General features: G+C 38.3%; 1 protein-coding gene across 1 annotated transcript; it reads right to left on the bottom strand.

Annotated features, from left to right (window-relative positions):
• Positions 1 to 439: 439 nt before the first annotated feature.
• si:dkeyp-113d7.10 (uncharacterized) lies at positions 440 to 23,140 on the bottom strand. The gene is made up of 5 exons (XM_067476102.1): positions 22,569 to 23,140; positions 10,132 to 10,440; positions 9,579 to 9,887; positions 7,892 to 8,139; positions 440 to 7,725 (listed from the first exon to the last, which is right to left on the bottom strand). The coding sequence occupies exons 1-5, from the start codon at positions 22,954 to 22,956 to the stop codon at positions 7,462 to 7,464; spliced, it is 1,518 nt and encodes a 505-aa protein (XP_067332203.1). The 5' UTR covers positions 22,957 to 23,140; the 3' UTR covers positions 440 to 7,461.
• Between the last annotated feature and the right edge of the window lie 75 nt (positions 23,141 to 23,215).

Here is a 23,215-nt window from a genome sequence, read left to right as displayed (position 1 = left end):
AACAGAGTTTTTCCTCTCCACTGTTGCCTAGTGCTTGCTCACGGGGCAATTTGTTTAGTGTCCTCTACATATGTCTATGTTAAGTGCCTTAAGATGCCCATGCTGTGAATCTGTGCTATGTAAATAAAGTTGAATTGAATTGAACATGCTGGAGAGATTATACGTATTGTTTTGAAACATCTTGGGATCCACCAGAAGGAGCTATAGAAAGCGGCTGAGAGAGGGGCGTGTGGACTACCTTGCTGAACCTGTTGCCACCACAACCCAACTTTGGATAGGTGACGGAAAATTGATAGATGTACGAAATCCAAATTAGATATATTACAAAAGTACTTCTCAACGTAGAAGTGTCACCTTTTGAATTAATTATTGGTGACACAAAGAAGATCTAATTTCTATGTTCCGTTAGCAGAGAGGAAATAAAACTCATCAGGCCTGCCTGGGTAGTTCTCGACATTTATTGGTTTTGTTTCGATTTTAACATTAAAAAGTACTCTGTATTGTATTATCATATCATCATGGTAGACAGTTGTAACTTGGCTTAAATGACATTCAGACAGTGCAGCTGTGACCAACACTGGTACAAAGTAACAGCCAAACACATCGGTGAATATTCACTATTTTGCTGGTTACAGATTGGCAATATCTCACTCAAGCTGACATTGGTCACGAAAAGGTCGTAAGTCACAACAAATTGGAGTTAATTTCACATTGAATGTTGACCTGCCTTCACTATTAAACTCCAGCACTTTTAACATTTTATTATTAAATAGGTAACCCTTTTATGTTTGGTTTTATTCGAGTGCTAAAAGACAAAAAGGTCACACTGATCCAAAGTATTGCATCAAATCCAAACGCTAAGATGAATGTTCTTTAACAAACAAGAACAAGTAAGTTCATCAAGATTACACAAGAATTAAAAATAGGTTTTCAACTTAAAAAAGCAACAACAAAAACAGCATTTTAACATTAGTTACGTTCCCTGCATCATTACAAACATAGTCTGTTTTAAAGTTATACAATTTAAATTGAGAAAACTTTTTACACACCAGAAACATCCCTTTCATACCCTTATTCCCACATTTGCATCACACAATAAGAGGACCTTAAGGAACTTCACACAATAAGAGCAACTCCCCGAGGAACCCTGGCACAAAGTCTTATAAACTCCAGCTGTACGTCTACAAACTGATCACAATAGGTTTCATTAAGGGACTTAATGTTTTTTTTATTTCAAGATAAAGTTACTTCTGGTCTCCCAGTGAAACTCTCTTGCTACTTTTTTCTTTGACTGAAGAGTTGATTCCCATTTCACAATCTTCCCCCCTTCAGAGCATACAATTTTAACAAAGAGGTTGAACTGAAATAATGTAATCACTCAACATGGAAACCACACAGAGCCTGGCAAAAAAAAATAAAAAAATTAAACAAGAAATGTGATGAGCTTTGTTGTTTCTACACCTCAATGATCTAAATGCGTCTCAGTGGTAAAAATGAAATATGCTTTTGGACATATATTTTACATTACTTGTGGTTTACATTTTATATTTTTTATCAGTGTTATGCATGTTTGATTAGAGCTTTTTAATTGTGATTTTTCAAATTAGGCACTTAAATACTTAACCTTCAGGTGTGACAAAAACAATTTATTAGTTACGTATTGGGCATTTATATGTTTGTTTGTTTTTGGCAAAACTGCCAATCATAAAAAGCTACCCCAAAAATCACTGAATCATAAATGACAAAGTGACCAAACTGAAACAAATGATTTTTTACTTTAATACTGACTTTAAAAACAAGATTTAAGACAGAATCAATAAATCAAGAAAAGCCAAACAAATGTTTCCCTAAAACATAGTTTCAGGTCAGTAATTAAGCCCTTCTCTGACAGGGAAAATCATGATTTACAAAGAAAAAAAAAAAATAAATAAAAAAAAAAAAAAATATATATATATATATATATATATATATATATATATATATATTCATAATAAGTCAAAACAATTATAGCAGTTAGAAGTTTAGAAATGTTTACTCAGTATCCCATTGTTGAAACTCCAATAGATGCTTTTATTTTGAATATTTATAATTCTTCCTTCTGCTTTCACTGTCCTGCACTGAATAGGCTTCTATTTCTCGAGTCAAAACTTTAAAAATTATTTTTCCTTCACACTTGAGAAGATTGCCTGTGTTTGCTGTCATTGTTTTTATTAGAGGGTTTTAAAAAACTGAGACGCATCCACTTTACTTTTCTATATTAAAGCCATTCATCTGAGGTACTAAGGTCTGTGTAGAAGGAGGAAACAAAAATATAAGACTTTATAAGTTGTACAAGACAAATGAGGTATGTGAATGTAAAGAAAAAATTAAAAAGCTTGACATTTGTAGAAAAATGGTTGGGTAATTCAGACGCTTTAGTTGTTCAAGCAAAAACAGTAAACTAAGCATGAAATTATTGTATTAGCAAATAAAAGTAGAATAACTAGGTTCATGATCAACTGAAATCAAACCCACCTCAAGTTTTTGATTCCTGATTTTTGTTACACTTCATCTTGATTTATTTTTTAACATTTACCAAGCAGTTAGGAACAAGCTCTCTTCTGATTTTCTCCTACATAAAAACAAACTCAGTTTATGCTTCATATTGCTTATCAATATTTGTTCAAATGAGTAAAAACAGAATTGCTGTGAATGGCTGGAAAACAAACATGAAAATGATGGAAATAGTTCTGATTCTGCTGAAGTATAGCACAGCAGAAAACAATATTTAGATATGACATTAATCTGGATTTCTTACTACTCTTACTATGTTCTCAAGCCATCATTTCTCCACTTCTTGTCACATGAATGCTACAAAATATAAAGACAGTTGTACAGTGTACTAAAGTGCCCTTTAAGAGCACAACTAGAGAGGGAAAGGTAGGAATGACTAAAATCCTGTAATAGTAAATGGTCAAGTGTGGAAGGTTTGCAGAAAGTTTTTGATTGACTTGGCTGTAAATCTACCATCGACATATTAGACACTAAATAGTTCATTCAATAGTGAGCAGTCAATAAAGATTTTGGACACTAACCAGCATCACACTACATCATCACTGACATCTGTTGAACAGTGCGATGGTAATTTTATCATTGCATTTTGGGACTGTAAAGTAAAATTATTGTGAATGCCATGCACTTTGCATTTTTGTTTCAATATCAGCGTTTTGAGCGTAATAGTGAACAGATTTACACACTCAATATTTGGACACTACTACAAAATGGTAAAAACACTATACAATGCACTATATAGTGAGACGGGGCAGATTTAGGACCCAGCCATTGTTTTTCATTTTGTCTCCTCCATATTCACATTGAAGACTATTTTATATAAATGTGGACTGACATATGTGGGTAGTTGATGTATTTTATTTTTGACAGCCCCAAAGATCTTTTAATGGCGATTTAGACTAAAAAGCACTAAAGTGGAACTGTGTGTAAAATGAGAGCTCATTCAAAATGGACTGGTGCAAAAGTTAAAAACTGTCTTCAGATCTATAAAGTCAAAAATTTGAAATTAAACTTGAAAATCGTGGACGCTGTGTCCTCCAAGCTTAAGAGGAACCATTTGACTTGCACATCTGTGAAGGCACCATTGATGCTGAACAATACACATTGTACAAATAAGACCAGTCACCGGTTAAAAACATTTAGAGCATTATAAAATGAAAAATATGACAAAGGAGACCCTGAACTGTTGAGCAGATGAAATTCTAGATCAATCAGAATTAACTGGTCGCTTTAGTTCCGAAACACAAAGAGGTGATGCAACACAGTGGTGAACGTGCTCCACTTTTTTGAAATGTTTTGCTGGCGTCAAATTAAAAGTGAGCACTTATTTCTGAAAATTCTCAATTTCAAGATCTGATATGTGCTGTTTTTAGCACTTACATTTAAAACATGGTTTAAAATGATTTGCAAAACATCAACTATAAAGTTCCCTATCAAAGAGCAAATGTCCAGATTTCATGTTTATGGATCAGATTAAGAGACCTCAGACCCATAAATTAGTCCACAGATTTTCTTTGACTTTATATCTCATAATCCTGATTTAAAATTCTGAAATCCTACTGCAGTAAATCACAATCAGTATTATTAATAATCATCATACAAATAATTAGTCATTTACAGATAGTAAATAAAAATGAGATTTTTTTGCATCATTAAATAATGATATTAAACATTTAATTTATTTATAGTCCTGCTTTAGTAAATGTATACGTATCTATTTCTAACACGTTCTTGAATTTACTATTACTAATAATTTTGATAGACAACATTTTTTTTCTGGACCTTTTTTCCTTTATGGCAGAAGTTAGCTTCCATACAGATCACATTCGTTGAAGTAAACAAAAGAAGTAATTAAAGCCAGTGAGACTGTTGTAGAAAACGTTACCATAAAATTTTCCAGATGAAAACCTGTGTCGTGGTGTTTGTCAGGAGGTATTTGTGTATTCATAAGAGGTTAATAAACCAAAGTGGATTAAGGGACAATGGTGGCATAAAGGAAGGAAGAAAGGGAAGAAGGAGAGAAGTAAACAGATTTAAAAAAAACTTCCTTATGCTTTCTTCTCTTGTTTCATCACCAGTTCTGTCTTAAAAGTAAAAACTGTACAACTAATGTAAAAACAATACAAACTGTTGAGATTCACATTCAAGTTCAAACAAGTGGTGCCACTGATGCACATATGAAGTGTATCTCCCTGTACAAGTAGTGACACTGTAAATTCTCAAATATCCTCAAAAAAATGTAAAACATTATGACAAAAATGCGCCATCCAAACTGTTAAAAAAGAGAAAGTTTAGTCTGAGGGAAACAATAAAGGGCACTTTGAAAACAAACAGGTAGAAAAATCAAGAGTTATTTCTTCCTGTGGGAGTGACCATCCACGCTGTACAGATCCAAAATGACACAAAAAAAACACCATCATCATCGTCACCACCACCAATGAGGGAGTGGACAATGCCCCGACTGTCTTGACTTCTGAGGCAACAAGTTTCTTCAAGAGAACAAAAAGGTCACCACCTGCTGGGAACAAAACTCACCTGCAGCTTTTCTGTCCACAGGGAGGTTTGTGGATATTTTACAGGACGATGTACAGCAGGAAGAGATTCTGTCAATTTTTTATGTGTTTTTTTCCCCCCATTCATTGCCTCTAATCTGAGGCAACCGTCAAATTCTTCTTGTCTCTGGACGCAGTCTGTACCCCATTTGTTATACTGGATCAGATTGAGACATATATTTCACCCAAACGCAACATTTGTTTTGGTTATGCTCCAGATCTACTCTTCCAAATTGTTTCAGGGTCAACAAGTATTTTGTTTTAATTTATTATTAACTGTTGAAACTTCTACAGAATGTTGTGGTGTTCATGTAGGACATTGCTGCTGAAAATAACACCTAAGATGCTACGTGAATGTTATGATACTATGAAGAAAATGTAAATTCAATGTTTAAAAGGAGACAGGGTCTGAAATTGAATGAATGAATCTGCACATGTGCAGACTTGGAAACAAATCCAAAACAGAAACTATTAGACCCCAACTCCATCTGGTCATATTTAATAATCCACAATGTGACCTTCTTTCAGAGAAGCTATGTTTGGTTTTGTCAAATATAAATGTTAAGGTATAAGGAGAGAGGGGGAGAGAGACTTGTCCACAATGACTTGTACTGAGCTTGTGTACATTATGAAATATTCTAATTTAGAAAAATTTACAATATAAGTTACAATTAAAAAACAAAATTTCATAATCATGAGATATTTGTCTTAACTAATTATTATTTACAAGATAAAGACGTCCTTGTACATCCTGTACACAGCAAGTCTGAGAAGAAGTCTCAGCTACCTCTTGTGTGAATAACAATAATAATAATAATAATAATAATAATAATAATAGATATTTATGCAAGAGAAATATACCTCAGTAAACTCAGAGAGAGAAGCAGTTCAGCAATGAGTAGCAAGAATATTTTCTTGCACGTAAAGACAGTTGATGTTCTGTGTACCGTTTGTTTATCTGAGTGTTGAAGGTCACATTAGAATAGGAGTCGGGGTATTTCATTTGCATATTTTTAGTTTGTCACCTCTATGTGGTATTTCAGGAAGCAAGTTTAGTGACAACTCAGTTTGTTCACCTTGAGTTGAAGGAAACTCTGGGTTTTCAGTTTCAAAAATGGAGATCACCAAGGCTCTAAGTAAGTCACTGCAGTATATTGCGCTGTGAAACAAACCTGTTCAATAGCAGTATGTTTCCTGACATGCTCCTAAAGCTTCACATTTTGTTCTATTTAGCAGGTGGAAAGATTTTTATTCTGAGCTGAAGATGAATTCACACTGGGTAATATTGTAGCCTCTATGTGAGGAAAGATCAGTGTTTGATTGATTGATCATAAAAGTTAAGGAAATGTCTTGTTTACCTAATTAATATTAATTATCATTACAATATTAATGATAATTAATTAATTATAATATTAATAATAATATTTTGATAGCATTTCAGTTTGAATTTAATGGGCCTACACACTGAAGCATAGTCATAAAATGTTGTTAGAGCAATATGTTTAAATTTATATTTTAAAGTTACCTTTAACCTAAATGCAGTTTTATTAAAAAAAATAAATAAAAAATGCATCCAGGGTTGCAGCTTTGCAATGACCTTCATTGAGCTAGACAGAAACTACAATGTGTAGACCACACAGGCTATATAGTTGTGTTTTATGCTTAATTTTATCGTCTGCTGCTACAGGCAGTATGCAACCACCACCTTTGATTTAAGCAGTTTATCAAATGAATAAATCCTATTATAAAGTCAATGAAACTGAATAAATGTAATGATGTTAATTTGTAAATTCCTTAGCTTTCATTACTGCAGGGGTCTTCAATACTGGTCCTCAAAGATCTTTGCCCTGCTTGTTTTTCAACTAGCCCTGCACTACCCACTGCTGATTACCTGAATCAGATGTGCTTAGCCAATCAGCAGAGGGTAGTGCACAGATAGTTGTAAACAAGCACGGCAGTCATAAATTAAGACAAGGATTGAGAAACCTTGTACTACTGTTACTTTTTAAAAGATAAATCCACAATAATGTTTTTTTTATTAATATGTCTTGTTATACTGGATTAAAATAGTGGCTCTGCTTTTTACTCTTTACAGCATGTGCTGATGAGAATGAACTGACTCTGATCATCTTTTCACGAACTGAAAACTCTGATTTTCCCCTCTCAGGGTTTGTCAACCCAACCTAAAGTTAAAGTTTAACCTCAGTATGTTAAACCTGCTTCTTGAAATACCCTTCTGTTTCTGATTTGGAGTGTGGATGCTGGTCTTGCTGAGGTGCTATCTATGACCCTGGTATGTTTTGTATTTTGATTCTGTTGTTGTCCTGTGATGATCCAATTTTTGTTTCCAGTTTTTTCTCTATGTATCCCGCTGGGTTAAGTCCCAGTTCCCATGGTGCTGGGTCCGGATGTGGCTGTGCAGACGGGTCGCCGAAGAGAACCTCTTGCCACACTCTGAGCAGCGCAGTGCTGAGCCAGTGCTGCCAGATGGAGATGAGGGGGATGATGTGTCAGTAATGATGTTTTCAGCAATGTGAGTCTGACGGTGTGCCTTCAACAGAGACATCCGACTGAACCTCCGGCCACACTCCTCACACTCAGACCAAACCCTTCGCCTTTTCTTCTGCAGAAACAAGTAAAAGGCTAAGAATAAATCTGAGCTAAAGCCGACCAATCCTGCCACTTACCAAAGTTGAACGATTTCATCTTAACTGTTATATCTTGTACTGAAAATGTGCTGTATGGTGCATTCACATAATTTGTTTATGAAACCATTTGTACTTCCTCACCTTCCTTCCTTTATCCTCTTCCTCCTCTTCTTCTTCCTCATCTTCCTCCTCCTCCCTTGTTGTCAGGGGCGATGGGCAGGTCTGTCCAGGTTGTTCAATGCTGTCTTGGGAGTTATTGATACCGTCGATTGCCAGAGCGGCCAGCGTTTCCTTGGCGGCAGCATCCTCGTCATCTTCTTCCAGCAGCTGAGATGGCAGAGTCAGGAGACGGTGAAGCATTGAGGCTGAGGAACGATGGCCTGAATTATCTAGATAGAGAGAGAGAACAGGAAGTAAAATGGGGAGACAAGAGTCACAACGCTGGATGGAGCCCATGTGTTTGCTCTCTCATCCAACGGTCTATAATGTTAATTTTGTTACTTCCCGAATCCATGAGGGTTGGGGGGGACTCTGCATGGACATCTATGAGCTTTAATAAAAAATTTAAAATGATATTAATAATAATATTAATAATTATTATCATAATCATTGTGGCCAGGTGAACTGCACAGTTTAAGTGCCATGTCACAATAGGCCAACAATCCAAGCCATGTTGTTGGCCAACATGGAGCAGTCGGTAAGCTTCCATCAGCCTAGTCCCACACAGTCATCGGTACTTTTTACCCCTGTTGGCAGCATTCCACCCACTTCAGATAAATCGGCGTCAGTCAGCCTTGGTCCGTCAGCGAAAGGGGCAACTCAGATTGACAAATTATCTTAACGAGTCGGCGCAACAGAAGAGACTACGGTATTAATAAGTTAGTTATAAGGCTACTGCAGTAAGTAAGTGCAGTGTGAAATAGGTTTGTACTTGGTTCCAAATCTTCTACTTTTCCCTTCATAACAGTGCAGAACGTGCATGCTAATTCCTACTGAAACATTTTCTTCTTTAAGAACTGTTATGTCCTACTATAACAATCTATTTCAGTTCCCTAAAATTTCCATGAGACCGATAATCCACGAGTTATGAGAATAAGTATATGGTTGCAATTTGATGCATTTCAACAAATAAATATTATCATAAAATACCAATAAAGTTAAGTACATGTAAATATCAGTTTATTGAATAAATAAAGACAATGCTGTCTTAGCACCGTAAAACCGAATGCAGGTTTTAATGACGAGCTGATGATGTTTATATTTAAACTTACAGGCTCAAAGGAAAAAACATGCTGTGCTAATTAAAGTCATAGGTCTGTAAAACTACTGAGGGGGGAAAACATATGATGTTGACACATATTGCTTGAGTAGGATCTGTTTCCATTATACAGCTCTCCTGCTGAGGTCACTTAAGGTCATTTCAGGGTTCCTCAATTTTTACCTCTGTGCCTTGCTGCCCATTTCTCTACTAGCCCAGTGGTTATTCATAATTGTTTATGTCAGCATAAACAAACCACTGTGCCATGAAGCAAAGTGCACTGATTCCTCATGTTGGGTGAAAGCTCTTTTATACTTGTGCACTAGTGTGTCTGCATCCTGCTGCAATTACACCACCAAACTTCTAGTTGGCAGTGGGTTTTCTATGCCACCATCGAAGAAAAGAGAGAATATATCAGAGGAGATGGTCTGTATGAACACTGAAACGATTGCAACTAGTAGTTACCATTCTGGAGAGGTGAATGTCAGGCTATGGGGGAGTGTGTAGGGTCAACAGCTTTGTAGTTCCTACGCTATAGAGCTAGGGTACAATATGGAGGAGTGTTGGTACCTGTCTCAGTGTTCCTCTGACTCTCTGCTACGTTTTCATCATCAGGTGAAAACACCTCCATGTCTTCCAAAGGAGTCCAGCGGGGATCTTGTTGGAGGGAAGATGGGGAGGGCCCCAGGGTCACAGAAGAAGGCTCCACCATTTCCACACCCAGAGGACGCCCACCCCTATTCCCTCCTCCTCCATCTTTTTCTCCCCCAGCAAGCTCTTTGATCTGCCAGACATCACTGCACCACTTCTGACCAAAGACTTTGTCCAAGATCGGAACCCAGTCCTGAGAGACTGAGAGGACCGGGGGGCGCTCTGATTCTGGGTAGGTAGTTGGCAGGCAGGAAGTTAAAAGGGATTGGAAATAAAAGAAGGGAGGTATTGAAAAAGCAGTTAGATATTAGCTTAGGCAATCTCAATGTATAAACTTTTTCTAACAATTTAGCTTCTCCTCTGAAAACAAACAAGGTGCCAACAATTACTCCATAAAAACTTTTAAGTATTTAAGGTGTCCACAGTAAGCTACACCAAGTGATACAAACATGACCCGTTCCCTTTCACTCACCATCTGCTTCGGTTTTCGTTTTGGGCACTGTGACCTCAGTGTGGTCCTCCCGGGCATCCTCAGAACCACTGGGAGACACAGAGTCATTCTCTGATCCTCTCCGCCTAACCCCAGCTCCTCCTCTGCCCTTTTCTTCTACAACTCCCCCTGTTCTTTCAGAGCTCTTGCCCAGTCTGTCCTGCAGGAGCTGATGCTCTCGCTCCATCTTGGTGATCTCCAGGAGGAGGTCGTCAAACGAAGCCTCCACAATCTTTGTCAGCTCACGCACTGCAAAGTCTAGAACCTGCTCCATGACTGACTTCAGCTGGTCTGTGGGAGAGAGAGAGAGACGGGGGGGGGTATGGTATTTTAACACCTTGAAATGTCCTAAAGTAAAAAAATTAAGAGTTAGCAATGAAAGCAGTTACCAAACTTCCACTGAACTAAACACAGAATTTGCTTTTTTTTTTGTAAGAAGAGCAGATATGGTAAATGTAAATGTTCTGCACTTATATAGCGCTTTTCTACCTATTGGCAGTCAAAGCGCTTTACACTGCTTCTTATTTACCCATTAACACACACAATCACACATCGATGGGGAAGCTGCTATGCAGCCGGCCAACACTCACCGGGAGCAACTAAGTTGGGGTTCAGTGTCTTGCTCAAGGACACTTCGACATGTGACCGGAGGAGCCGGGTATCGAACCAAAAATTGTGAGATTGGTGGACAACCGCTCTACCTTCCTGCACCACAGTCGCCCCAAAGATATAAAAAGAACTTGGCAGAGCTGGTTGACTAATGGAAGAATCTTTATATATTAGTGTTGAGTTGAGATTTAGACTACTTAAGCACCTTGGTGAGTGATGAAGAAGTGACAGCACATATCTCTCACACAGAATTAGGCTATTTCACCACCCAAACAGGGAAGGCACTGTTTATTTTTTCAATTTTTCAAATCATTTTAATAAAAAAGTTAATCTGGTGTAAAACAGTTTCATTGTTGGCCACTATACAGGTAAAAGTGTTTCCTGCAGTGAAACTGCATTATTGAAAACATGGCCTGGACCCATCTGCAATGCCATCACAGACCACCAGAGGACTCCGGACCACTAGTTGAAAACCCCTGTTGTAGCAGCATGACTTTGTCCCCCTTTTCTGTCTCCTCCTCCCTTGAGTCACTGTCTGAAATATAAAAATGCCTCAGATTTCAAAATCCAAGTGCATCAAACAGCACTCAAATGTGCAATGTGGGTACAGATTAGGAGCTGCGAGCTTACTGTGAAGCAAACTTAAAATTATACAGCAACACCAGTGTGACAAACTAAACAGTAACAGTGCTATGTGAAATGATTAATTGTGTAGAAAATTAGTTTTGGTTACTGTACATTTAATTGTGAATATTGATGAACCATGAAATAAGTTTCAGTAGCAGTACTCCCCTGCTTTATAGATCTCGGGGAAACACTGCCGTGTGTTTCCCTATTCCCTTCCAAACACTCATCTCATCCATTTACCTCACACACTCTTGAAAGCGAAGCTCTAAAGCAAGTCTTAGCCCAGCAGCTTAAAAAAAAAACAACTAGCTATAATTTTATTACTTCACAGTGGTTGAGTGGGCAGACAGTGGTCAAAAGGTTTCAGCCTAATGGCTTATGAACAGCAGTTACGTTTGCTGAAATTTCTCCAAAGCAGAGAAACCATCCGAACCACTTGAGACAAAATCGCCAAATGGACTCATCACAGTTGATGAGGTCTGCATTGCCACAACATACAACATGCCACAACATTCAGTTACATTTCATAGGTGATGTTACATTCTATTTACATGGAATGTAAATCAAGCTACAATCATCAAGTGTACTTCTTCCTATGTCTCCATCTTTTAGCTTCTATCTGCTACCTTATTAGTTTTCTTTACCAATTTCTGACATTAAGAAATCTTACATAAGTGTGTTATGCGTCAGATCCTAGTGAATCAGTACAGTAAACAGAGTCTAGTAAAGGCAGGCTAAGGGCACAGATATACAGGATTTTAACTATGATTCGCCGCATTGGTTGTGCACGTCATCAAAAATTAATGCCACACATGTGTGAGATGCATTCCAGTGTGTTGCCGGTGGGACAGTATCCAGCTCAGGAGCAGCTTCAAATCACAACAATGATAGTGAAAAGGTTTATTTACTTCGGTACATTTTTTTATTAGCATGGAAAGCCCACCTATATGTTGTTAGTGACCACAGTTATACTACACTCACTGATGCGTGTGCACAATCTCACACCTTCGTTCAGACATTATTCTGTCATCATTCTCTATAAATGGAAATGAGGAAATCTCGGATGTATTAATGTTGATCCAGGCTGAGTCATCATGATCTCATATGTTTCTGTGTAAAACATTCCTATATCCAGCACAGGTGAATTCTACAGAAAGACTTATGGAAGTGGATGTGTGCCGTACTTCAACAGAGATGGGAAAACCATTCAGATGGAAATTTGCAATATTTGTGATAGTATACCACAAGATGTGAAAACAACTTGTCTCATAGTGCTGTATCACATTAGCCGACACCTTCTCTACTTTTAGGTGTAGGTTTAAAACTTATAGTTATGCTGCTATAGACTAAGACTGGTGTGGGACCCTCCTGATGCACTGAGCTCCTCCACTTCTCTCTCCTCCCCCTCTATTTATATGCCAGAACTGCGTGATATTAACTTTGCGTCTTTTCTTCGTCTGTAGCTGTGCTTCTCCCTTTCTTTGTACCTTTCTGTGTATTTCCAATATACTGTTGCTGGTTTTGTTGTTGCTTCTTGTTTCTCTTTTTATTTTCTGTCTCCACTTTCCACTCAGCCCAACCATTCAAGGGAGAGAGCAGCCTACCCTGAGTTTGGTTCTGCTGGAAATTTCTGCCAAGTGACTGTCAGGTTTTTCCTCTCACAGTCACCTAGGGCTTGCTCAAAGGGGATTTGTTAGGTTTTCTCTGAATATCTGTATTATCCTGGCTTTACTATGTAAAGTGCCTTGAGATTACTTTGTTGGGAATCGGAGTTATACAAATAAAGCTGAAACTCAAAGTACAACCTTCAGAGGACAATGTGGAATTTCAATCAATAAATATCACCATGTACCTAATGTTTATTAATGAAGGGGGGAAAACGAGGTAAAACTGAGTCACTGATACCTAGTCAACCACTAGATTCAGACATCTACATTATTAGAAGTTTTATTATCTACAAATTTGAATTTAATAGCTTTCGTGTCATTTTCTAACTTGTCTTGTTCTGTTCTGTGCATGTGTTGATTGACGTAAACTAGTGCTGGGAGGTGCAAGAGTTCATTTGATTTTCATTTTATATACAGCTATTACACAACCACCATCCATTAACACAAGTGTATCGAGCGCTGTTTAACAAGTGTGAAGAAGCATATTCTGTTGACTGGTCTATGCTTCTTACTCATGGGTCTAAGTTTATAATGCAAATATGACCCACAGCTTCCTCGTTACAGGGCTCTTTTACAGCACCATGGCACAGAATAATTTGTGAAAATTTGTTACACTGATAAAGTCTTTTAATTAACATCAGATATGGACCAGAAAAAGTTGTGCCCAAGAGGCGAGTTGTGTCAGATGTTTTAAAGATGAACAGCACTGGAGAGCTACGTGGTCTTTCATGCAAAACCCCACACCACTGTGTCATGCTGTGGACAAAAAAATTCCAGAAAGATATGTGGATGTGATTCTTTATTTACTTTTTATTTACTAATTTATTTACTTTTTCTTTTTTCCTAAAATAGGTTGTTTATGGTAACAACTTGATTAAATATGTATTTAAAACTTATACGGTGTGTTAAACAAGTGCATAGATGTGCACACAATAAGGATGGCTCCACCTGATGTATCACAAAGATTCTCTCAATTAAAACTTTGCTATGATATAATAAAAAAACCTGTATTATATCGCAAAGTCAAGATGAAAACTTCCAATGTGTGACAAACAGCCTTAAAACCCAAAGATGCATTTTCAGGAACGCAACAAATGCAGCTAATCATCCCAATTCAGCAGCTGAAACAAGGTTTGGTATCAGCAGTTTATACTAGAAGAGATGTTGTTGACTGAGTATGAAAATAGTTTAAAATAATTTCCTGTTGATCCATTCATCCACTAATCGAAATTCTTCTTTTCTTTTCTTTTCTTTTCTGCAGTAGAGTAATAGTTTGACTTAGGGTAGAACTATCAACCGTCTTCAAATAAATATCGTAATTTAATAGAACGCAGCATTCAAATCACCAAAGCTTCAATCAAAATGTTTTTTAAACACTACAATTATAGAAGCCTTCCTGCAGCCTTTATATAGAAAGATCAGCACCCCCCACCTGCAGAGGAAGTGAGTGAGAGTGGATGAAAAAAGACACACGTTTAGCTGGAGTACTGCTAAACTTAGTATAAATTGCTTTGGCAGAGGCAAACCCAGATGTCAACGAGCAACACATCACACTAGTGTCAAAGCAAAGCAGTAAAATCACATTGGTCACATGATGCAAAGCATGAACAGGTGTTGTGCGGAAGACACATACAAGGTAATGCTATAAATGCTCAAATCAGTGGCTGAAGTGTGTGAGAGCATCTCTTCAAATGAAGTTAGATCAAAAATACTGACATATTTTAATGCAGTTTATTGTCAAAGCTAACTATGTTTTGCAGAACATTAGTCTGCTGTCAGAATGAGAGAGGGGCTACACTAGCCAGCTGGAACCTTGGAGACACATCTGCATATTGTTCTTCATTGGCATTTTCAGTTTTTTAATACACCTGCTTTTGTGAAGGAAAGAGGGACAGTGGGAAGAAGAGAGGAAGAGATAGAAATGGAGAGTTGATATGATAGAATTGGAACTGTTTTTTAAACTCTGGCAACATCTTATGTTCTGCTTATGTCCTTATCTGAAGGACATAAGTCACAACAACATAAAGCATAAAATACATTAGAATAATACTACTGTCTCAAAGTAATCTAAGATACCTTGTTTAGTTTGACAAACAGTCCAAAACAGAAAACACACAGCTGAGAGATTGGACCAGGATTGCTTGCTAATTTTAAAACATTCCAACATTTCCGAGTATATCTATCAATAGGCCTATAGTTCGTCAGTATTTGCTCCATTTACCGCAACTAAAAAAGCAAAAACAAAATCTCCTAATTGAACCTCAATATTCTTATTAAAATATGAACGCAATGAAACACGAACTGCCCAAATCTGAATATAATTATATTAGGCTTTGCATCCATTTAGAGACTAAATGAGACCAACTGTATTAGCAGACATAAATTAGACTAGCTGAGAGAGTTAAGAGCTCTCAGACCACAGACAGCTGGATGATAATAAATTACACCTTCATCAACCTTCATGAGAGACACAGAAGACACCCACACAGACAAGCTGATCTAAAATTAGTCTGCTTTTTGTTGTCTTTTCTGGCCTGCAATCTATGGAAATAAGAGACAATTCCTTAACTGCACCCTTCTATTTATGTCTGGGAAATAGATTCAATTCTGGGCTTTATTTAAGATAGAAGGGAAAAATGTTCGGATATCTCCAGATTTTTTTATGTTATGTATTCAACACAAATAGGTGGTTAGAAAAACACTCATTGACAAGGTATTTTATTTTTTATATACTGGAGTGCATTATAATAAGGTTGTGTTGTAATGTTTTGGTCACCCTATTTAAAGGGGATCAGGGGGACAAAACATTAGACCACTTGACTCCACCACTCATTATGACCTCAATAAACACATGGCAAACTGTCAGCTTTCTGATTGTATAGATTTATCTAATGTTGTGGTTTATCTGCATATGTATGTGTGTAGGAATGCTGGCACCTTTTGATCACACACACAAACAGCATCTGTTGCATCATCAAAAATAAAAAGAAAGATGCTGTGGCAGCCACCTGATAGAAAAATAATCAGCACGCCCATTCACTCACTTTAAACCCTCCTGACAATTTGGGACAGAGCAGCATTCTCTACTCATGCACAGCCAGACTTTGTACTAGGGGGCTTGCAGAAAAAAGACTAAGCAATCTCTGGACCATCTCGTTCAGGTATTTTCGTTCTCACATACACTGGAGAAGATCAGGATTTTAGTGTGTGTGTAAAAGAGGCTTTATGTTGGCAGAGGAAGAGGGAGCCAAGAGCTGCGGTACATTCAAACTTAGCAGCACTTGAGTGAACAATCATAGTGCTTGTTAGTGTTAGTTACATTTGATTAGAAAAAAAAATGATTTCTACCCATAGTCTCCAATCCACAACTATGTATTAATCAAACAAAATTGCTAGAATTTGAACATATTCACATACTTAAAGCTAAAGTTGTAAGTTATGCAAAGCTGTATGTGCAGCACTTTATGCAACATGCAACCTAATGTGCCAGAGATCTTAAAACTAGGGGACTAAGAAAGTTCTGATGATTTCACTGAGACTACATAGCAGCTGCTGCCACCACAAATGAGGGAGGACCCTGCTGTGCCTGGCAGTTTAATTCCCAATTAGCAGCAAAGAGAGGAATACAGGTAGCAGTGAGTGATAGTGACTCATTTCATGTTCATGCTTTTCAAAATTCAAATCAGGGATTAATGCCAGTAGAATCATATTGTTGTGGTTTTAAATTTAACCAAATTGAGATATTATTGAGTCTATAAAGCAGATTCACTGTTACTGACAGGAATGAATGATGATACATCTCAGTTTATTAATTACACCAAGTTGAGCCTAGGTCAGTCAAAGCCAGCAGTCCTGCAGTAAATCCTTCATCAGGATAATACTGTAATGTTCGGTTATTGTTCAAAGTGGTTTTGATTTCGTTTTGGAAGCTGTAGTTTGTCCTAGTTTATATAGACAGCAGATTCTGTTATTTAGTCTATGCTCACTGATAAAGAATGAAATAACAGAAACACTATTATCATGCAATAGCCAGCTCTTTAATCATTTCCAGCTAGGTCGTATAAACATTAAGGTTGTTATTATGCACTATCTTCTTTACTATAGCTTCAGCTCTACAAGCCAAGGTACAAAAACAGGTTACAGTTATAAGGGAGTTATTTCTCTTATAGCAGAAAAACCACAAAACTGCTTATCTGCTCTACCTTAGTGCTACATCTGATAAACATACGGTTATTGTGAGTACAAGTGATCAAAAATCCACTAAATGCTGTAACATTGTAACAAATAAACTGTTATTATGTTTAAACTGAAGTCAAACTAAACCTTTTACTTTATGTCAGTCAAAAGGTTTGTATTCAAAGTGTAGTTTTTGGGAGTCTGTAAGGTGCCTCTTCCTATGTCTGTTCTACTTAAACCTAAAATTGCTTCTGACAGCTCTGCTAAAACAAATACACAAACAGGAATATGTGAAAAAAATAATGAGATTGACCTGAGAATACCGCTTTTAATTCAAACATAACCCGCAGTTTATGGAAAGACCGCGTTATTGTCACTGATTCTTCACCCAGGCTTTTCCAAGTTATGGTAAGCATCAGTGTCACATGTATACAGGCTATAGGTAAAACGCCAGCTGCAGGTGAACCAGACAGGAGCAGATACAGACAATCTGAGCGTGAGCCAGACTTGTTAAAGAACCTTACATTTAGCCTGCGGTTGTATCACACTGCCCATGGTAGCCTAAGTTCCAAATTGTTACCCTCATGGGTTTCAAACAATGTTTTAAAGAATTTACTAAAAAAGACAAGTCTTCACTTCCAGCAGGTGAAGACTGACCTCAGGAACAGGATGCAAGGAGACCACTTCTATTTAGGCACAAGGTAAAAGAATATAGCAGAACTTTAATGTTACTGAAGCAAGGGCTTAGCCTAATCATGTTGTCTAGTAAGACCTAGCCATGGTCTGTGCTCTTCTGGGCTATCATTCCAACTCACCATTAAGCTGTGGCTGGAATCATCAAGTACTCAGCTGCTGAGCTCCTTTGGCTCCACTTCTATTTTTTTGTTCATATTGACAATGCCAGCAACATCCTTACCAAGGATTTAATATCCTGCCTGGACAGTTTGGGACTACAGCAATATGTCAACTTTCCAATTCATTCAAAAGGACACACTTTAATTTAATTTAATCAGATACTGCTCCTGCTGATTGCAGGGCTGATATTGTTCCTTTTTTGGACCATATGATGATAGCTTTCAATGTTAACCTGTAATTCTTTAAAAGCAATTCACCACGTACTATATTGTACCATAACATCAAGGAAATGAATATGGAGACACTTTCTGATGGTTTGCCTTGGGTTACCCCCACTCTAAGAGTGCTTAAAGCTAAAGGCCACCAACTTAATCGACTCTACAGAAAGACAGCTCTCACTGTGCATACTATACTGGATTCATTAATTAGAATGTAGAAAGATCATTCAAAGGCTTTGTTCTCTCTGTTCAGAAATATCACAAAACCACCTGATTTAACTCCTTCACACATGTATTCCAATGATTTCTGTCATACACTCCTATACGTTTTTTCTGATAAAATCAAGAATATCCATCAAGAGCTTAGTCCTAATCATCAAAATTCATCTTTCTCTGTTCCCGCACTTGTCCCTTCTCACTTCCTCTCTTTATTCACGCTATGCTTCCGTTGCTGAAATTCTAAGTTAAACAAAAAATCCAAATCGTCAACTTGCCAATTAGACCCCCTTCCAACTGTTCTTGTTAAAGCAACTGTTTCCTTCTTTGCCCCTCTCATGACACACATAATTCACTCCTCTCTCATCAGTGGAATTGTTCCCTCTCCTCTCAAAACAGCTGCCATTTCTCCCATATTCAAAAAGCCTGGTGCAGATCCCAATGACCTCAATAATGTCAGTATCTACAATCTTCCTTTTCTTTCTAAGAATTTGTAAAAAAAAAAAAAAAAAACATTGCTTCTCAGCTCCATGCCCATTTAACACGTAATATTCTTAATGAACAATTCCAGTTTGGTTTCCGCCCTCTGAATTCTACTGAAACAGCTTTACTTAAAATTACTAATTATCTCCTTCTGGCCGCTGATTCTGGTCTTGTCTTTTGTCCATCCTCATTCTGCTTGACCTGAGTGCAGCATTTGATATCATTTCACATTCCATTTTCTGAGACTTCTTGCTATTGGCATCACTCAAATATCTCTAATCCCGCAATCAGTTAAAATCATTCACATCACACCCACTCCCATTCACCACAGGTGTGCCCCAACGTTTTGTCCTGGGTCCCCTATTTTTTATCATTTACATGCTCCCTCTTGGTCACATTTTTCGTACATATTATATTCACTTTCACTGTTACGTGGATTACACCCAGCTCTACATCTCCACCAAACCTAATTTCATTCATTCTATCTCCTCTCTCGCTGACTGCCTCCTTGATATAAAATCCTGGCTGACATGCAACTTTCTCAAATTAAACAAAGATAAAACAGAAATGTTACTTATCGGAACTAAATCTACTTTAACCAAATCTGACAACTTTAAAAATTTGTATTGACAATTCTGGGGCTCAGTCACGTAGGTTGAACGTAGTCACGTAAAATAAACCGACGTATTTATAGATAGTCCTGATAAAATAATAATAGTGGTAACATTAATTTTAGAATATGCAAATAAACAGTAAATGGGTAAGCCTATAGTGGCTGTCGGGTTAAGGGATGGTAATATTAAAAAAATACAGCACCTGCTTAACTGAGTCTGGTTCAGAGCGGACAGAAAAAAAATCCATGTTCTAGCTTGAAGTAGTGAACAATTTTTTGCTTCACTTTCTTCTAGAATCAAGATAATCTTCTCCAGCTGTTACGTATACTTTCAGAGGATATTTGCACAAATAGAAGCCTTTTTAAAATTTCCCCTGCAGAGTAGCTTAGCTCCTATTGAGAATTTGTCTACAAGCCAGATGTGTTCTAAAACTCCCACGCCAACAAACGTCCATACCAGCTTGTTTCTGCAATTACCGCAATCCATTTACAGACATGAAAACAGGGGAATCTACTCCTACTGAGCATGCACCGAAGACTGACCATCAAGCAAGCTTCAGAAAACAAGCGAGAAAGTAACAGTGTCCCATTATTAGGTCCATTACATGAATTCTTTATACTGAGCAGAAAAAATATTTTGGAATTTGGTTCTGTCACAGGACAAAGTATTGGGGAACTTATAAGGGAAAGTTTATGAAGTATATGTTAAATGCTCTGCACTTATATAGCACACAGTCGCCCACAATATGAAAGTATAAGGGAACAAGCAAATCTTCTTTGACTGTCAAGAAAAATAATTTTGCTTGTAAGTTATACATTCTGGAGATCGGTTTGGTTACGGGGGTGAAAACACCAATTTTAGTCTGAATCTCAAAACAGAGAAAGAAAGGTATGGTTAGACATGATGCGGACATGGTCTGGAACTGCTGTACTTCACAGGAGGCACATGACTGCATCTCCAGGTCTGACTGACTGTGAATTTCAGCTGCCACAGAAACAATGTAAGTGTGAATGTTCAATTAGACTGCAGCTGCGTTTTTTTGGTTTTTGATTAAAACAAAAACTGAAATTTTTCTTTCAGCCTCTCTCTCCATCATTTGGTCTTCTCCACACTGAACTAACAGAGTCAAAGCTTAGCCTAGTTTTCTGCATCACAAAGTGGCATGACCTTTGACCTATTATTGTAAAAGATTCAATTCAGGAATTACTGATGTAAGATGTCTTTCAGCTTAGATCAATAAACTTGCATAACTGTTTCAATGAGAGAGTTCCTAATTAAAGTTAAACTTGCCAACTTAAACAATGTTTAACATTGTAGCAGAGAATTCATTTGCTTGCTCTGCAAAACAAACCTTAAGAAGTCAAGTTTCACCAGACCCCAGTTCCTGCCAAAACCTCTGTCACCAAATGGAAAAAACACAAGTATTCTTCACTTAAAATTTTACGTAAGACAACAACATGCAAAAAGTGAAAGTCACGGTAGCAACACTGGTACAAAAAATAAGAATAAAAAACAGGTTCCACAAAGTTGGCCTCTGATGACTAGCCAGATTTAACTTCTTTTTAATGATATTTGTTTCTTTTGGCAAATAGGTTGTTTGATGTTTAATCAAGGAGATCCTGGTCCCCCACTCTGATTATTGTGATTCTCTGATTGGATAATTGTGGGTGGCTTTAGGTAGACAGGTGGAATGAGGTAATGTTGTCTTTAGATACCTAAATGAAGGTCAGAGAGTACAAAACATTATGATTAAATAAATATTAGCCTTACAGTATCAGCTTGACAGTGTGCAGGACTTTCCTGAATTAAAATCTGATTTAAACAATACTACACAATCATTTTTAGACAAAACGTTCTTCAGGGTTTGCTTATGTTCAAACAACAGTTTAGTCTTAGTTCCGATCAGCACCAGAATAGAAAATTTCCAAAAGGTATGTAATAATTCAAAATTTCACTCCAGGACTCCGTCCAAACTCATGCCAGAGGCTTAATTCTCTGCAATAGCAACAATAACGCAACACTCATGGAGACACTTTTTTTTTGGTAGTTAAAGAGGCAAAACATTTCAGTTCTGCTCAGGGGGATGAACCTGCCGTGACGTCACGCCCATAAAGCCACTGACGGACACTCACTGAGTAGCTGAGTACTCACAACTCACGCTACACCCACCTACACCGTTTTAACACCTTGGCTATTCTAATTTGACACCGATTAAACCTTGCAGGCATCTGTCTCAATATCAATCTACAGTTCTGACATGTACAAGCTGTTTTCTCTCTGTCCTGCAGTCTGTCGCTTCTTTTACCGTACCATCTGCCCACCAACTCCCCCCACCACCACAACGCCCAAATTCTGAAGTGGACATGTCAAGGAAGGCTGTAAATCCTAATTTATGAACTGCAAGATTCTTGAGCTGTTGTGTTTTTCATAACTCTGCACTCTCTTTTGTTTTTCAAACTGCTGCTCGACCAGCCACGTTTTTTCCCTAAACCTGTTTTGTCAAAAGCTTCAAAGTAAATGTATGTAATCTGACTTGTCACCCAGACCTGCCATATATATATGTGGAAAACAAGGCCTGGCTGCTCAGCAGATAACCGTCATTTCTCTTTGGAATCATTATATTTTCTATCCTTGTCAAATTATCCCCAATTCAAAAGTTCTTCTGACAATTTCAAGCTCTCCTCTTGCCTCTATGATGCTAATGACACCAGATTTTCTGGGTCTTCAGGCTGAGGCTTGATCATGCGCAACATGTCAGGGAAGCCCCTGAATCGTGTTTTGATCACCGGCAGGCCTCTCGGTCTCTGCTGCAAGGTTTAATAATAAACCCTTAAAACGGCAGAGTTACGCAACACATTGTTCGCGTGCAGTTCGAGGCTGAGACAGACGGAGGAGTGGCCCGGACAAGTGTTTGTTTGCGTGAATAAGAGCGTGTTGTACAAAGGGCAGCCTACCCACGAGTCGCCGTCGCTGCTCCAGCCGGCGTGTGTCGGTGGGTAAGCCGGGCTCCATGCCCTGCCCTCCGGGGGCGTGCTGCTCGGGCTTTGTCCTACTACTGTCCGCCCTCTCATCGCCCGCCGCCTTGACAGCCTTGTTCTTACCAGACACCGGGGAGCCTCCGCCGTCTGAAGGGTCGGAGCTGGCTCTGTCCCGGTTTTCACGCGACTGCAGCTGAAGCGTGAGCCGATGGTTTTCTTGCTCCTTCACGGCCGTCTCCAGTAGCAGCGCGTTTAAGCTGGAGCCCACCGTCTTGCTTATTTCCTGAACGGCGAGCTGAACGACTTGCTCCAGCACAGACTCCAGTTGGCCCTGGAAAAACGAAATGTATACGGGCCCGTTCATATTTTCGCCCCCTCCGGTAAGAGGGCTCTTTCATTCTTCTGTAGCCGAGCCCCCAACCCAGCCCCCTGCCCTGTCCCCCAAATGGAAAACTGGGTGAAAATGGGCTCACTCTGCTGTTCCGTCCAATGTTCGGCTGTGTTTCTCGGGTTCCAACTGCTGCTCTCTCCGCCTCGGAGCTCCGCGCAAGCTCAGCTTCAGCTGCCGGAAAAACCCGAGTAGAGGCGCAGCAGCATTTTCCCGCCCACCTGTGTTAGGCCTC

The sequence above is a fragment of the Channa argus genome, chromosome 15, assembly GCF_033026475.1.
Source record: "Channa argus isolate prfri chromosome 15, Channa argus male v1.0, whole genome shotgun sequence".
Lineage (NCBI taxonomy): Eukaryota > Metazoa > Chordata > Actinopteri > Anabantiformes > Channidae > Channa > Channa argus.
This window is presented reverse-complemented; position numbering and strand designations above follow the sequence as displayed.

Bases quoted from the DNA above. Each gene is read 5' to 3' on its own strand.
- si:dkeyp-113d7.10 (XM_067476102.1), bottom strand. From the start codon at position 22,956: ATGAACGGGCCCGTATACATTTCGTTTTTCCAGGGCCAACTGGAGTCT. The intron at 9,888-10,131 runs GTGAGTGAAAGG...CTACCTACCCAG, and splicing joins AACGAAAACCGAAGCAGATG to AATCAGAGCGCCCCCCGGTC. The intron at 7,726-7,891 runs GTGAGGAAGTAC...TTGTTTCTGCAG, and splicing joins AAGAGGATAAAGGAAGGAAG to AAGAAAAGGCGAAGGGTTTG.